Here is a 13,443-nt window from a genome sequence, read left to right on the forward strand (position 1 = left end):
GCGGTTATGATGCTACTTCTTTCACTTTGGACACACAACACCCACAAACGCACACCCCCGAGGGACAATTCCGTGCAGGAAACACACCAAACCACCCTCCCGCAAAGGCGACAACTTAATGAGTTGCGACAAACGTCCAACAAGATGCAACGTGAGTTCCCCGGAGTTCCTTCCATGCAAAGGCGTGTTGTTGAACGGTCTACACAAACACAAACACACACACAAGAGACACACACACAAACGTGCGCCTTGCTTCGTGACCCAACTCGAGACGTCCCAACCGTACCACGTTGAACGTGACTTGAAGTCCCCAGGGTGTTTAAGAAAGAGAAGCTGAGGGACAAAAAACCAGGTCAGGTGGCCCACCTCGAACATCTCCAGATGAATGGAGAAGGGCCAGCAGAGGTGGTGACTCATGGACATGGGACGTTATGGACCTCTGGGCTCCAAAAATGGTCGGGTTGAAGAGGAAACCCACGTCTGGACCATGAAAGGGCCTTCAACTCTTTGATTCGCCACCATTAATTCAAGTCTCTCCTGCCATGGTCTGAGATGTTCCCCAGAATCTACGTTGGGTTTGCTGCTGGAAACATCTTCCCGGAAGGACAGGAGGACAGCCGAGTCCAATGTACGTTCCTAGCAGTCAAGAGCCATGTCAGCAAGACTCCAACTGAGCAGGAAGGTGGTCTACAGCCTCAAGAGGTCCCTCAAGGCGTTCCTTAGATAGAGGGAGGTGGTCTACAGCCTTAAGAGGTCCCTCAAGACGTTCCTTAGATAGAGGAAGGTGGTCTACAGCCTCAAGAAGTTCCTCAAGAGGTTCCTGAACTAGAGGGAGGAGATCTACAGCCTCAAGAGGTCCCTCAAGAGGTTCCTGAGCTAGAGGGAGGTGGTCTACAGCCTCAAGAGTTTCCTCAAGACGTTCCTTAGAGGAAGGTGGTCTACAGCCTCAAGAGGTTCCTCAAGAGGTTCCTTAGATAGAGGAAGGTGGTCTACAGCCTCAAGAAGTTCCTCAAGAGGTTCCTGAGCTAGAGGGAGGTGGTCTATAGCCTCAAGAAGTTCCTCAAGAGGTTCCTTAGATAGAGGAAGGTGGTCTACAGCCTCAAGAAGTTCCTCAAGAGGTTCCTGAGCTAGAGGGAGGTGGTCTACAGCCTCAAGAGGTCCCTCAAGAGGTTCCTGAGCTAGATGGAGCTGGTCTACAGCCTCAAGAGGTTCCTCAAGAGGTTTCTTAGATAAAAGGAAGGTGGTCTACAGCCTCAAGAGGTTCCTTAGATAGATGGAGGTGGTCTACAGCCTCAAGAGGTCCCTCAAGACGTTCCTTAGATAGAGGAAAGTGGTCTACAGCCTCAAGAGGTCCCTCAAGAGGTTCCTGAGATAGAGGGCAGGTAGCCTACAGCCTCAGCGAAGGCTTCCAACCCAACAGTCTCCTTAGCCCGGGAGGAGAACCACCTTCCCCAGGTTAGTGACCCCACAAAAGACACAAACCGGGTTAAGAAGCAAACAGGCCAGAAGCGGGAGGCAACGCGGCCGGCCCAGCTTGAGTTCCAGATCGGGTTCGGGTGGCTCGGCCCAGCGGACTCAAACCACGGCCACTCCCGAGACAAGCCAGGAAGGCGGTCATGCCAACAGCCAAGAGGGTTGAGTTAGGTGCTCGGGCCCACACGCCAAAAAGGTGGGAGCGGGTTTCTCACACGCAAAGCTGGAGGGTGGCCGGCGGCCGCAATCGCAAGCACACACACCTGTGTCTCGCCGGCTGGGGAGAAGCGGCCCGTCGGCGGCATTCCCGGGCCTTCTCCGGCCTCGCTCCGGAGCGGCGTCCCTCGGCGAAGGAAGCCCCCGCGACTTGGTGGGTCTCATGTAGCCCTTCATGGGTGGAGGAGGTCTGGCCGGGCTCTCTTTCTTGACCTCTGCCGGTGGGCCTCGCTCCGCATGATCGGCCACCGCCGGCGACGCCGAGGCGGGTGGTTCTCCGCCTTCGGCTCTCAAGCTCGGCCCGTCGGGCAGTTGGCTGGTTTCTCCAAGTTGGCTGGTCTTCTTCTCCTCCCCGTCGGTTGGTCGAAGGAGAGGGACCATCTCGGGCCCGTCCTTGTGGTGAGCGGACAAGAGGTTGCCCACTTCCTCCGCCGGGACGTTATCGGTCCTCCACCGACTTCCTGAACTGTCAGGAGGCCTCGGTTCAGCTTCTCCTCCATCTTCTGCTCCCGTGCCTGGTGGAGAACTTCCACCCCCAAGGACGGCCCTTGCAGTTGGAAGAGTTGACGCGTCCTTCTCGGACCCCTTGAGAGCTTGTGTTTCCGTAGGGACCTCACCGCCTCCTGCAAGGCCACCCCGTCCTTCCGCCGCCAGCCCAGGAGCCGTCTTTGGCTTCTCCTCCACCATTTCTGGTGAGCCAAGACCTTCTCTTGGATCTCCAAGCTCCGCTCCTCTGCTTTCTTCTGCTAAGCGGGAACCATGATGCGTTTCGGCCACCGGGTCACGGCCTTCGGTGGTCCTCTTGTTCTTCTTCCTCTTCCCCCTGACATCCACCCCAGCTTTCATGACCAAGGAAGCTTCTACGTCTCGGCCTTCAAGCTTGGCCAAGTTCTCCTGGAGCTCCTCCGGGATCTTCTGGTCCCCCAACTTGGCGTCTTGTAGGAACTGGGGGAGACAAAATGGCCCCTCGTCGGCCAACTTGCTGGAGTGTTGTAAGAAGGGGCAGGTAGGACCTTGAGTTTGGGCGGTGGCTTCCTCAAGAGCGCCAGCTGGGTCAAAGACGTTGGTCAGGTCCTCTTCCCAACGCAGTTGACGTCCGGGAGGGAAGCTCTGGATGTTCCTGTTTTCATCGACGACCTCCGCTTCTCCTAGGGTGAAGTCCGAGCCACCTCCCCGACGAGGGTCTTCACGGTGGACGTCTTCCTTGGTTTCTTCTGGAGGGACAATCGAGGTCTTCTTGCTTTTCTTCTCCGTGGACTTTTTGAGGGGTTGCGGACCGGAAAGATCGGAGACGCCATCTTTCTTCTCTCTAGAAGCTCTCGATGCTTTGGTCTTCACCTTACTCTCAGCTTCTAGGACTCTCCCGGTCTCCGACGTGTCCAGAAACGGGACGGATTGTTCCAAAGTAGGCAGCTCTGGCCCACTCTTTCCTTTCTTCTGTCCTCCCAAAATTTCTTCAACCAAGAGCTCGGCGGGAAGCTGGCCTGGAGGCTTGAGGAGATCTTCTGAGGTCTCCTCCTTGGCGCCGTCGGAGGTGGGGACCTCCTCAATCTTAACTCCTCGGTGGCGTTGACTCGATGGTTCTGCCTTCATCTTAGGAACTTGGAGATCTTGAAGATCACCTTCTGGTTTCTTCACTTCCTCCAGGACTTGAGGGAGGAGAACATGTGGCTTGGATGGACCTTCTCCACCTCCATCTTGGTGAGCTTCCTGCCCCTTAGGAGGTGTTTCTTTGGTCTCGTGGAGATCTTCGGCCTTAGCAGGGCTGGCTTTCTCTCCCGTGGTGGACAACTCCTCCAAGCCAACGTGTTCCTTTCCGCCCGTTGTTTCCAGCAGGACGGGAAACAGTTGGGCGGCGCCTGGAAGTTCTAGCCCTTGACTCTTGGGAGGACCTTCTTGAACGAAATCGCCTTTCTTGGAAGACACCAGCCCATCCCTCTCATCCGACGTCTTCTCCGGCTTCAGAGGTGGTCCCGCCGAGGGACCTCGGCGAGAGGTTTTGCTTCTCCCGTCGCTGCTCCTCTTCTTGGGTTTGCCGGTGGCCCACCCGAAGCTAAGGTCTTCTCCTCCGCCAGGTGGGCTGGCCCAAGGGGGTCCCTTGTTCCGATCCGGACCGGGAACCATGGACTCAAGGAGAACCCTGCGTTCCGTCTGCTTCTCGGGGGCTTCCGAGATGAAGGGAAACGCCGATGGAAGAGTGTCAACTCCATCTGGAGAACCTTGGATGTTTTCGCCTGAGGGGACAAAGGGAGGACTTGTTTGCTTCAGACCATCGGCAACGATGATGTCAGCCCCTTCCTTCTCTCCCCTCCGTTGGGTTGGGTCAAACATCTGCCGAGAAGCTAGGTGGTCCTCCATGGTGGTGAAGAACGGTTGCCTGAAGGAGCTTCTCTCCTCGGACTTTCTGCTCTTCCCCACGCTGGATCTCTTCTTTGGCTTCTCTCTCGCTCCCGGAGAAGTGGATAAAGTCTGTTCTGGGTTCCTGGTTGTCCAACCGATCTCGCCCAGGCCCTCAAGATCTACCACGGCTGAAGCTTTGCTCCAGCCAATCTTCTCTTCCGTCACTTCTGGGATTGGCTTGGCTTTCTTGCTTTTCCCATCGCTGTCTCTCTTCTTGGGCTGGTCGTGTCCCAACTTGAGAGCGGTTGGAAGTTCTGGAACGGGGAGGCCAAGGAGCTCCTCCGTCGGGCCGGTGAAGGACACAGGGCCACCACCAACGAACAAAGGCTGGGCAAGATCTGAGGTGGGTTCCACCACGAGTGGAGCTTGGGCAGAAGGAAAACCGGATCGTTGGCTCCGTGGACTTTCTTCGGGGATCCCTGAGACGCCGGAGTTGTCTTCTCCGCCTTGATGAAGAGGCGTTCCTTCTTGAGTTGGGACGGTCGCGTTGGAGTCAGCGGGAAGGTGGAGATCTCTCTTCGCCTCGCTCTCCTTCTTGAAGACCTCCTCCAGTTCCTTGGCTTTTTCCACCGGCTCTTCTTTCCTTCCCAGACCTTGAAACTCCGGAGGAACCTTGTCAGGTGCCACCAGAAGGTCTACGGTCTGGATCTCAACCTTCTGCCCCGCCGCAGAGCTGGTCTCCCAAGCGGACCCGTCAACGTTTGAGGCCTTCGGAGGCATCCGAGACGCCAACTCTACGCTTTTCTCCGCGGGACGTACTTCTTCGGCGCCAGGAGGAGGAGGAGGAGGAAGAGGAGAAGAAGAACTTCTGGGCTGCTTCTTCTGGTCCTCAGAAAGTTCTCCCTTTGGACTTTCGGGCTGCCACACTGAGCCGTCGTCCGTCCGGGCTTTGACTTGGCTCCGCTCTCCCAGTTTGGGCTCCGAGGGAAATTTGGAAGGTTCTTCAATCTCCACCGGAGGAAAAGATGGACGCCCAGGGCCATCCGGTTGACGTCCTCCAAGACCGAGCTTCAAAGAAGGCTTTCCGGGAACGTCGCCGGAGGCCCACGAGACCTCTTTAGAAGCTTCCCGGAGAAGGTCTGGAGCCGGTGGGCTTCGAAACGGGTCCTCCCACGGGTCAGCGGCCCGTGGCGGCGGCCCTTTCTTCGGCTTCCCTTTCTTCTTCTTCTTCTTCAAGGCGGCGGAAGCTTCCGGATCCCAACTTTCCGGCGGTAGCTCCTTCGAAGCTTCCACCGCTTCCAAAGCCGGGCCATCTCCTTTCCTGGACCCTCTCTTGCTACGGGGGGAAGGTCTCCCGACGGAGCCGAAGTCGGCCACGAAAAAGGAGTCCCCGCACTGGACGTGGCTCTTCGGGGTGGGAGAACCTGGCAGATGTTCTTCTGGAGCATCGGCCAGAGTCGCCTGGACAGGCTTGGCGTGGCCAAACCGGCGGCGGTGGTGGTGGTCAGCCGGTTTGGGAAGAGGCCTTCCTGAGGCCGAAGGTCCACCTGGAAATACAGGAAGGGGGGCTGAAGGAGAAGGGAAGCCACCACGGAGCCAGAGTCCCACGTTCCACACGTGCGGATTCCGAGACCGGATGGCTTTTGGGGGGGAATCTCAAGACGGAACGAAAGTCGAGAGGACCTTTGTGGTCTTCTTGATTTCCGGGCAGCCGACACGCCCCGGCCCCCGCCTATTCCTTCTTCCGGGAAGACCAATTCCCGACAGCGGTGGAAACACAAGCGGCCTCCAGAAGCTGGGAATGCTCCAACGCGGGGAGACTGGATGGCTACTTGTCCGAAACGGCATAGGGTTTCCTGCCTGAGCAGGGGGCTGGACTAGATGACCTCCGAGGTCCCTTCCAGCTCTGTTGTTCTATGATTCTTTAAGAGTGTTCTGCCTGAGCAGGGGGCTGGACTAGATGACCTCCGAGCTCCCTTCCAACTCTGTTATTCTATGATTCTGTAAGGGTCTCCTGCCTGAGCAGGGGGCTGGACTAGATGACCTCCGAGGTCCCTTCCAGCTGTGTGGTTCTATGATTCTGTAAGGGTTTCCTGCCTGAGCAGGGGGTTGGACTGGATGACCTCCGAGATCCCCTCCAGCTCTGTTAATTCTTTAAGAGTGCCCTGCCTGAGCAGGAGGCTGGACTAGATGACCTCTGAGCTCTCTTCCAACTCTGTTATTCTATGACTCTGTAAGGGTTTCCTGCCTGAGCAGGGGGTTGGACTGGACGACCTCCGAGATCCCCTCCAGCTCTGTTATTCTATGATTCTTTAAGAGTGTCCTGCCTGAGCAGGGGGCTGGACTAGATGACCTCCGAGGTCCCTTCCAACTCTGTCCTTCTATGATTCTGTAAGGGTATCCTGCCTGAGCAGGGGGCTGGACTAGATGACCTCCGAGCTCCCTTCCAACTCTGTCCTTCTATGATTCTGTAAGGGATCCTGCCTGAGCAGGGGGCTGGACTAGATGACCTCCGAGCTCCCTTCCAACTCTGTCCTTCTATGATTCTGTAAGGGTCTCCTGCCTGAGCAGGGGGCTGGACTAGATGACCTCCGAGCTCCCTTCCAACTCTGTCCTTCTATGATTCTGTAAGGGTCTCCTGCCTGAGCAGGGGGTTGGACTAGATGACCTCCGAGGTCCTTTCCAGCTCTGTCATTCTATAATTCTTTAAGAGCGTTCTACTTGAGCAGGGGGCTGGACTAGATGACCTCCGAGGTCCTTTCCAGCTCTGTTATTCTATGATTCTTTAAGAGTGTCCTGCCTGAGCAGGGGGCTGGACTAGATGACCTCCGAGCTCCCTTCCAACTCTGTTATTCTATGACCTCCGAGGTCCTTTCCAAACCTGTCCTTCTATTGATTCTGTAACCGTCTCCTGCTTCACCAGCGGGTTGGACTAGATGACCTCCGAGGTCCCTTCCGGCCCCGTCGTTCCACCATTCTTCCCGCAAGGTGGAAGTCTCCACTTAAGGGGGGAGTGTGTGGGGGGGAGAGAAAGTCTCCTTCCGGACGTCCACCCCGCCTGCGACTCAACCACACACCAAAGCGTCTCTGAACGTGTGAATCCCCCCGCACGTCCCTCCGATGTATCCCCCAACACTTCGGAAGATGTACTTCATGGGAAAAAAGACGGAGCGCACAACGAAAGCCCTCTTTCCCGGAAACGCAAGCCGACGTGGTTTCCCGAGCTTTGCCCCGGAGCCTCCCGTTTCGGAAAACCGGCTCGGGAGTTCTCCCCGCCATCGGTAGATCAAGCCGCGGCGTCCGCGGTGGGAATCTTAGGTAATCGGGGCAACCGACGTAGCGACGGGTGGGGAGAAAGGCAGCTTCCTCAGCAGCCGAAGAGAAGGGAAGAGGGGGAAAAAAATCGGAGGACGGAGGACAGGAGGAACTCGGCTCCCGTTTTCTCCGTTCGGTTACTCACCTTCCGATTCGGCAGAAGGCTCCACGGGATGGACAGCTGCGTCCTTGGCCTTGACCAATGTGGGCTCTTCAACCACGGAGCGGGGAGATCCCACCGGGGGCGTCTCTCCAGGGCCAGATCCCATCGACTCTGCTGAAGACACAAAACAAAACAAAACTTGGGGTTGACCGCCGCCAAGTGGAGAACTTTCCCCCACGGACGAGAACTTCCGGTCCGGCGACCGAAAGGTATGTTCTTCCGAGAACGACCTCCAGAACTTCTCGGCTTCAAAGGATCCGAGGCAGATCTGACGAGAAACTCCCGGTCTGGCAACCGAAAGATATGTTCTTCTGAGAACGACCTCCAGAACTTCTCGGCTTCAAAGGATCCGAGGCAGATCTGACGAGAAACTCCCGGTGCAGCGACCGAAAGATATGTTCTTCCGAGAATGACCTCCAGAACTTCTCGGCTTCAAAGGATCCGAGGCAGATCTGACGAGAAACTCCCGGTCCGGCGACCGAAAGATATGTTCTTCCGAGAACGACCTCCAGAACTTCTCGGCTTCAAAGAATCCGAGGCAGATCTGAAGACCTCTTCCTCCTGAGTCCGGTCCCAACACAACTAGGAAAACATCAAGGAACCCCAAGGATTCGTGGGTCCTTGACGCTGATCGTAGATGTGTCCACCGCCCACGCCACTAGGTCTAACTCCCGGAGATCTTGAGCCGACCAGGATGACGTTTGGACCTAGCTCAGGAAGTCCAAGAGAAGACTCTACATCTGCCAGGGGTCTTCCGACTTGGCCCTTGGATGACTTGGGGACTTCCAACTCCCCGAATTCCTCAGCCGGCGTGCCTGGCTGAGGAATTCTGGGAGTTGAAGTCCCCAAGTCATCCAAGGGCCAAGTCGGAAGACCCCTGGCTCCATGTTCTAAGTGAGGGGGTCTCCAACCTGTGGGTTGAGGCCCGTTACCGGTCCGTAGCCTATCCGCAAACGGGACGTGTGAGTGGCTGGGTGGTGCGCGCGTGGGCACGCAGAGCCCCACTCAAGAGGTGCTCGTGGACCCCCTTGCGCGAGCACCCGGGGCGTGACTCGCGCGAGCATCGTGGGTGTTCAGGGTCACGCTCACATGAGCGTCGTGGGCGTTTTGAGGCTTCACTAGCGCGAGCGTTGCGGCCTCGTTCGTGAGTCGCGGGTGTCTGCGTCTCGACTCGAGCGAGCGCTCCGGGCGGGCCTCGCTGGCGTAAGCTCGGCTGGTGCTCAGGCCCTCATGCGAGCACCGGAGGAGCTCGTAGCTGCACGGGCGCGAGCACTCGGGGCCTCACTCGTGCGATCGTCACGGGCGTTCGGGGCCTCGTTCGCACAAGAGTTGTGGGCGTTCGTGATTCCGCTCACGCGAACATCCCGGATGGTCTCAGCCCCAGTCGCGCGAGGGTCACGGGTACTCGCCTGAGCGCCACAGGTTCAGCCCCGCTCACGCGAGCTTCGCAAGTATTTGCGGGTTAAAGGTGCTCGCATGAACCTCACAGGTGCTCCTAGCCCTGCTCACACGCGCTTCACGTGTTCGCATGAGCGTTACAGGTGCTCGCGCGAGGCTCAGATACTCTCGGCCCCGCTCACGTGAGCTTCACAAGTGTTCGTGCAAGGGTTACACACGCTCGCGCGAGCCTCACCGATACTCTCAGCCCCGCTCACGGGAGCTTCGCAGGTGTTTGCGTGAATATTACAGGTGCTCTTAGCCCCGTTCATGCGAGCTTCACAAGTATTTGCGTGTTACCGGTGCTCGCGTGAGCCTCACGGGTGCTCTCGGCCCCACTCGCGCAAGTCTCACGGGTGCTCGCACCTCACGGGTGCTCACGCCCGCTCCCGTCCCGTCCCCAGCACCATCCCTTCTTTCCCAACATCCCGTCACCGGGCCAAAGTTGGGCAACTCTTGTTCTCTTCTACATAAGTCTCCCTTAACTATGATTCCGGAAGCTCTTCTCGTTGACGTTCTCCAGCCCCCAACGTCATAATCTATCCGGAGTAGGGCCATCAGGCGAGAGAAGAAGTTGAGATGGAGAAGAGAGGAAGGAAAGAGGTTGATTTGGGGAGGAAAAGAAGTCGACGGTCCCGTCGTTTGGAAAAGTTCTCCTTACCTGCAGCATCTGGAAGATGTTCTCCAGCTTCACCCGCCGTTGGTTCCTTCAGGTTTTCAGGCGCGCCGGAAGGCTGCGGCTGTTGCTTCTTCTCATCAAGCTTCTCCGGCCCCTGAAGGTCCTCCAGGACTTGGCCGGGCAAAGAAGAAGAGGATTGGATTCCCGGCTCGGCTAGGAATGGACTGGTTCCTTCCCCTTTCTCGGCAGGCTGGGTGGGAGAAAGAGGAGGGGTGTCAGCTTTCCAGAGGGGAGAATGTGGAGGTCCACCAGCTTTCTGAGCAGGAGTAAATGGAGGTCCACCAGCTTCCTGAGCAGGAGAAAATGGAGGTCCACCAGCTTCCTGAGCAGGAGAAAATGGAGGTCCACCAGCTTTCTGAGCAGGAGAAAATGGAGGTCCACCAGCTTCCTGAGCAGGAGAAAGTGGAGGTCCACCAGCTTTCTGAGCAGGAGAAAATGGAGGTCCATCAGCTTTCAGTTCAGGAGAAAATGGAGGTCCATCAGCTTTCAGTTCAGGAGAAAATGGAGGTCCATCAGCTTTCAGTTCAGGAGAAAATGGAGGTCCATCAGCTTTCAGTTCAGGAGAAAATGGAGGTCCACCAGCTTTCTGAGCAGGAGAAAATGGAGGTCCACCAGCTTCCTGAGCAGGAGAAAATGGAGGCCCACCAGCTTCCTGAGCAGGAGAAAATGGAGGTCCACCAGCTTTCTGAGCAGGAGAAAATGGAGGTCCACCAGCTTCCTGAGCAGGAGAAAATGGAGGTCCATCAGCTTTCTGAGCAGGAGAAAATGGAGGTAATGGAGGTCCACCAGCTTCCTGAGCAGGAGAAAATGGAAGTCCATCAGCTTTCAGTTCAGGAGAAAATGGAGGTCCACCAGCTTTCTGAGCAGGAGAAAATGGAGGTCCATCAGCTTTCAGTTGAGGAGAAAATGGAGGTCCACCAGCTTCCTGAGCAGGAGAAAGTTGACTTGTCCCCTGCTGCATCTGCGGGGCGAGGACCACCTCACTTTCCCCTTTCTTCTCTCCTCGCTGGGTGGGAGCGCCCATCAGATCTTCTGTTCTGAAGCTGGGAAAGGCAGTGAGGTCTTCTTCTCGAGCGTCTAAGGAGAGGCACGGCGGAGCCACCTTGACTTCATGGGTGGGAAACATGACCGGCGTTGGGTCTTCTGGCTGTCCTCTGTCTTCTCCCTTGGGACCTTGAAGGACCTTCTTCCCTCCTTCTTCTGCTTCTTCCAGCCTGGGACAACTCTCGGCGGGGAGGACGATGATGTCTTCGTCCTCAAATTTGACTCCTTTGGACCCGGGAGTCTCCAAGAAGCCTGTTTGGGGGAGGAAAAAAAAGAGGAGGAACCGTCAGGGGTAATCGGAAGCTGGTTAGATGTTGGCTTGATGGCGCTGCAGGTCGTCTCCCCTTTTTCCGGACCATGGATGGTTGGGGATGGGACTACCCGTCGAGATCTCCCGTCGCCTCCGCCGAAGGTGGGAACCGGGACGGCGCGGCAGCTCCGGTTCGAAAGAGAAAAGGCGCCTTGAGAGGGGCAACAGAAGCGCAGAGTGAGAAGGGACCTCGGAGGTCATCTAGTCCAACCCACCCTGCTCAAGCAGGAGAAACTTAACGGAATGACAGAATGACAAGAGTCGGAAGGGGACCCTGGAAGTCTTCTACTCCAACCCAGGCTGCTGAAACAGGAGACCCTTACAGTTGTGGAATAACAGGGTTGAGACCTTGGAGGTCATCTAGTCCAGCCCCCTGCTCAAGCAAGAGACCCTTACAGAATCACAGAATGACAGAGTTGGAAGGCACCTTCGAGGTCATCCAGTCCAACCCCCTGCTCAGGCAGGAGACGCTTGCAGAATCACAGAATGACAGAGTTGGAAGGGACCCTGGAGGTCCTCTAGTCCAAAGCCCTGATCGAGCAGGAGACCCTTACGGAATCACAGACTTGGAAGGGACCTTGAAGGTCATCTAGTCCAACCCCCTGCTCAGGCAGGAGACCATTACAGAATCATAGAGTAACAGACTTGGAAGGGACCTTGGAGGTCATCCGGTCCAACCCCCTGCTGAAGCAGCAGAGCCTTACAGAATCATAGGAGGACAGAGTTGGAAGGAACCTTGGAGGTCATCCAGTCCAGCCCACTGCTCAAGCAGCAGAGCCTTACAGAATCACAGAATGACAGAGTTGGAAGGGACCTTCGAGGTCATCCAGTCCAACCCCCTGCTCAGGCAGGAGACCCTTGCAGAATCACAGAATGACAGAGTTGGAAGGGACCTCGGAGGTCATCTAGTCCAACCCCCTGCTCAAGCAGGAGACCCTTGCAGAATCGCAGAAGGTTGGAAGGGACCTCGGAGGTCATCTAGTCAGTCCATCAGTCATTCATCCCCACGAATGAATGACGGAGTGAACGAAGAAGGCAGCCCTCAGCCCTATTTCCCCCTTTTTTTAAAAAACTCTCGCAAGACGGGCCAAGGAAGCGGGCCCGACTCCGGCGGCCCGCTCCTCACTCAGCTCACCTGCTTGAGTTCCTTCGGGAGGAAGCAAATCGCGGTCCAGACAGGGTTCAAAGCCCGTCAGCTCCTCCATGGTAGGCAGAGCAGGAGAAACTAAGAGATTTACACAAGACTTACAACGCCGCGTTAGCCTCTTTCGAAACCTTTGCGCCCGCAAGAGATCGAAGTTGACTAGGTCAGTCAGGAGGGATCTCCTGGTGGCACCCTTTCCCCCCACCCCAATTAAAAAAAACCCAGAAGAGGGAGGAAGAGAGGGAGGACAAGGCCTAAGGAGAAGGAGGAGAAGAAAGGGAAGGTGGATGGAGAAAGAGAAGGAGAAAGGAAGAGGAAGAAGAGGGCTGAAAAGATGAAGGAGAGATGAAGAAGGAGATGGACGGAGAAGGAGAAAGGAAGAGAGAGGAGGAGGAGGAGGAGGAAAGGAGGAAAAGATGGATGGATGGAGAAGGGGAAGAAGGAGGAGGGGGAGATGGACGGATGGAGACGATGAAGAAGGACGGATGGAGAAGGCGAAGGGGAGAAAGAGAAAAAGGAGGAAGGAGACGACGGATGGAGAAGATGAAGGACAAAATGGACGGAGAAGGCGAAGGGGTGAAGGAGAAGATGGATGGACGGATGAAGGAAAATATGGAGGGAGGAGAAGATGGATGGAGAAAAGAAAGGACAACATGGATGGAGGTGGTGGTGAAGGGGAGAAGGAGAAGATGGATGGATGAAGACGAAGAGCAGGAGAAGGAGAAAGAGAAGAGGATGGACGGATGGAGAGGATGAAGAAGACAAGACGGAGAAGACGAAGGAGAAGACGGGACGGCAAAGCCAACGGGGTGGAAGAGAAGACGGCGGTCCGGTTGGCGGCCTCTACTCAAGTGGAGCCAAGGCGTTGGGTGGACGGAGACCCGAGATGGCTCCCCAACCCAAGGCCAAACCCGGCCACCTTGACAGAACCGCCCTCCTCCAGGGGACTCTGTGGTTAGGAGAACCCCAACCCTCATCTCCACCGCCTTCTCCACCCAAAAGAAGCCCAGGGCCAGAAGATGGAAGGAAGGATGGGACTTGAGGAACCACCTTACTCTGGAGAACCTCCGCTCTCCTCTCACCTGTGGAGACCGCCTGCTCGGCTTCTGGAGGACTCAGCTCCCCGGAGAAGACCGTCTCATCTCCGCCAGGGTGGTGCTCCTCCACCTCAGCGGGGACCTTGTGGGCCTCTGTGAAGAAGATAGCAAGCTGAGATGTTTCCACCTCAGAAGAACCCACACTGACCAGGCTGGTCCTCTTCCTCCCCATCTTGGGCTTGCTTGGAAACCTGGGTGGGGACCCAGTTCCTTCCCAGAGCCAAC

General features: G+C 56.7%; 1 protein-coding gene across 1 annotated transcript in view; it reads right to left on the bottom strand.

Annotated features, from left to right (window-relative positions):
* Positions 1 to 1,197: 1,197 nt before the first annotated feature.
* LOC310650589 (uncharacterized protein) overlaps positions 1,198 to 13,443 on the bottom strand; it is a gene marked incomplete at its 5' end in the record, with an annotated part of 15,546 nt that continues 3,300 nt past the window's right edge. Inside the window, 5 exons of the mRNA XM_083380161.1 lie at positions 1,198 to 5,576; positions 7,490 to 7,621; positions 9,606 to 10,919; positions 12,113 to 12,202; positions 13,204 to 13,311. Of these exons, the coding sequence (XP_083236287.1) occupies positions 1,615 to 5,576; positions 7,490 to 7,621; positions 9,606 to 10,919; positions 12,113 to 12,202; positions 13,204 to 13,311 (5,606 nt within the window). The remainder of the gene's footprint in view (positions 5,577 to 7,489; positions 7,622 to 9,605; positions 10,920 to 12,112; positions 12,203 to 13,203; positions 13,312 to 13,443) is intronic.

This window comes from Vipera ursinii (assembly GCF_947247035.1).
Source record: "Vipera ursinii genome assembly, contig: scaffold_246, whole genome shotgun sequence".
NCBI lineage: Eukaryota > Metazoa > Chordata > Lepidosauria > Squamata > Viperidae > Vipera > Vipera ursinii.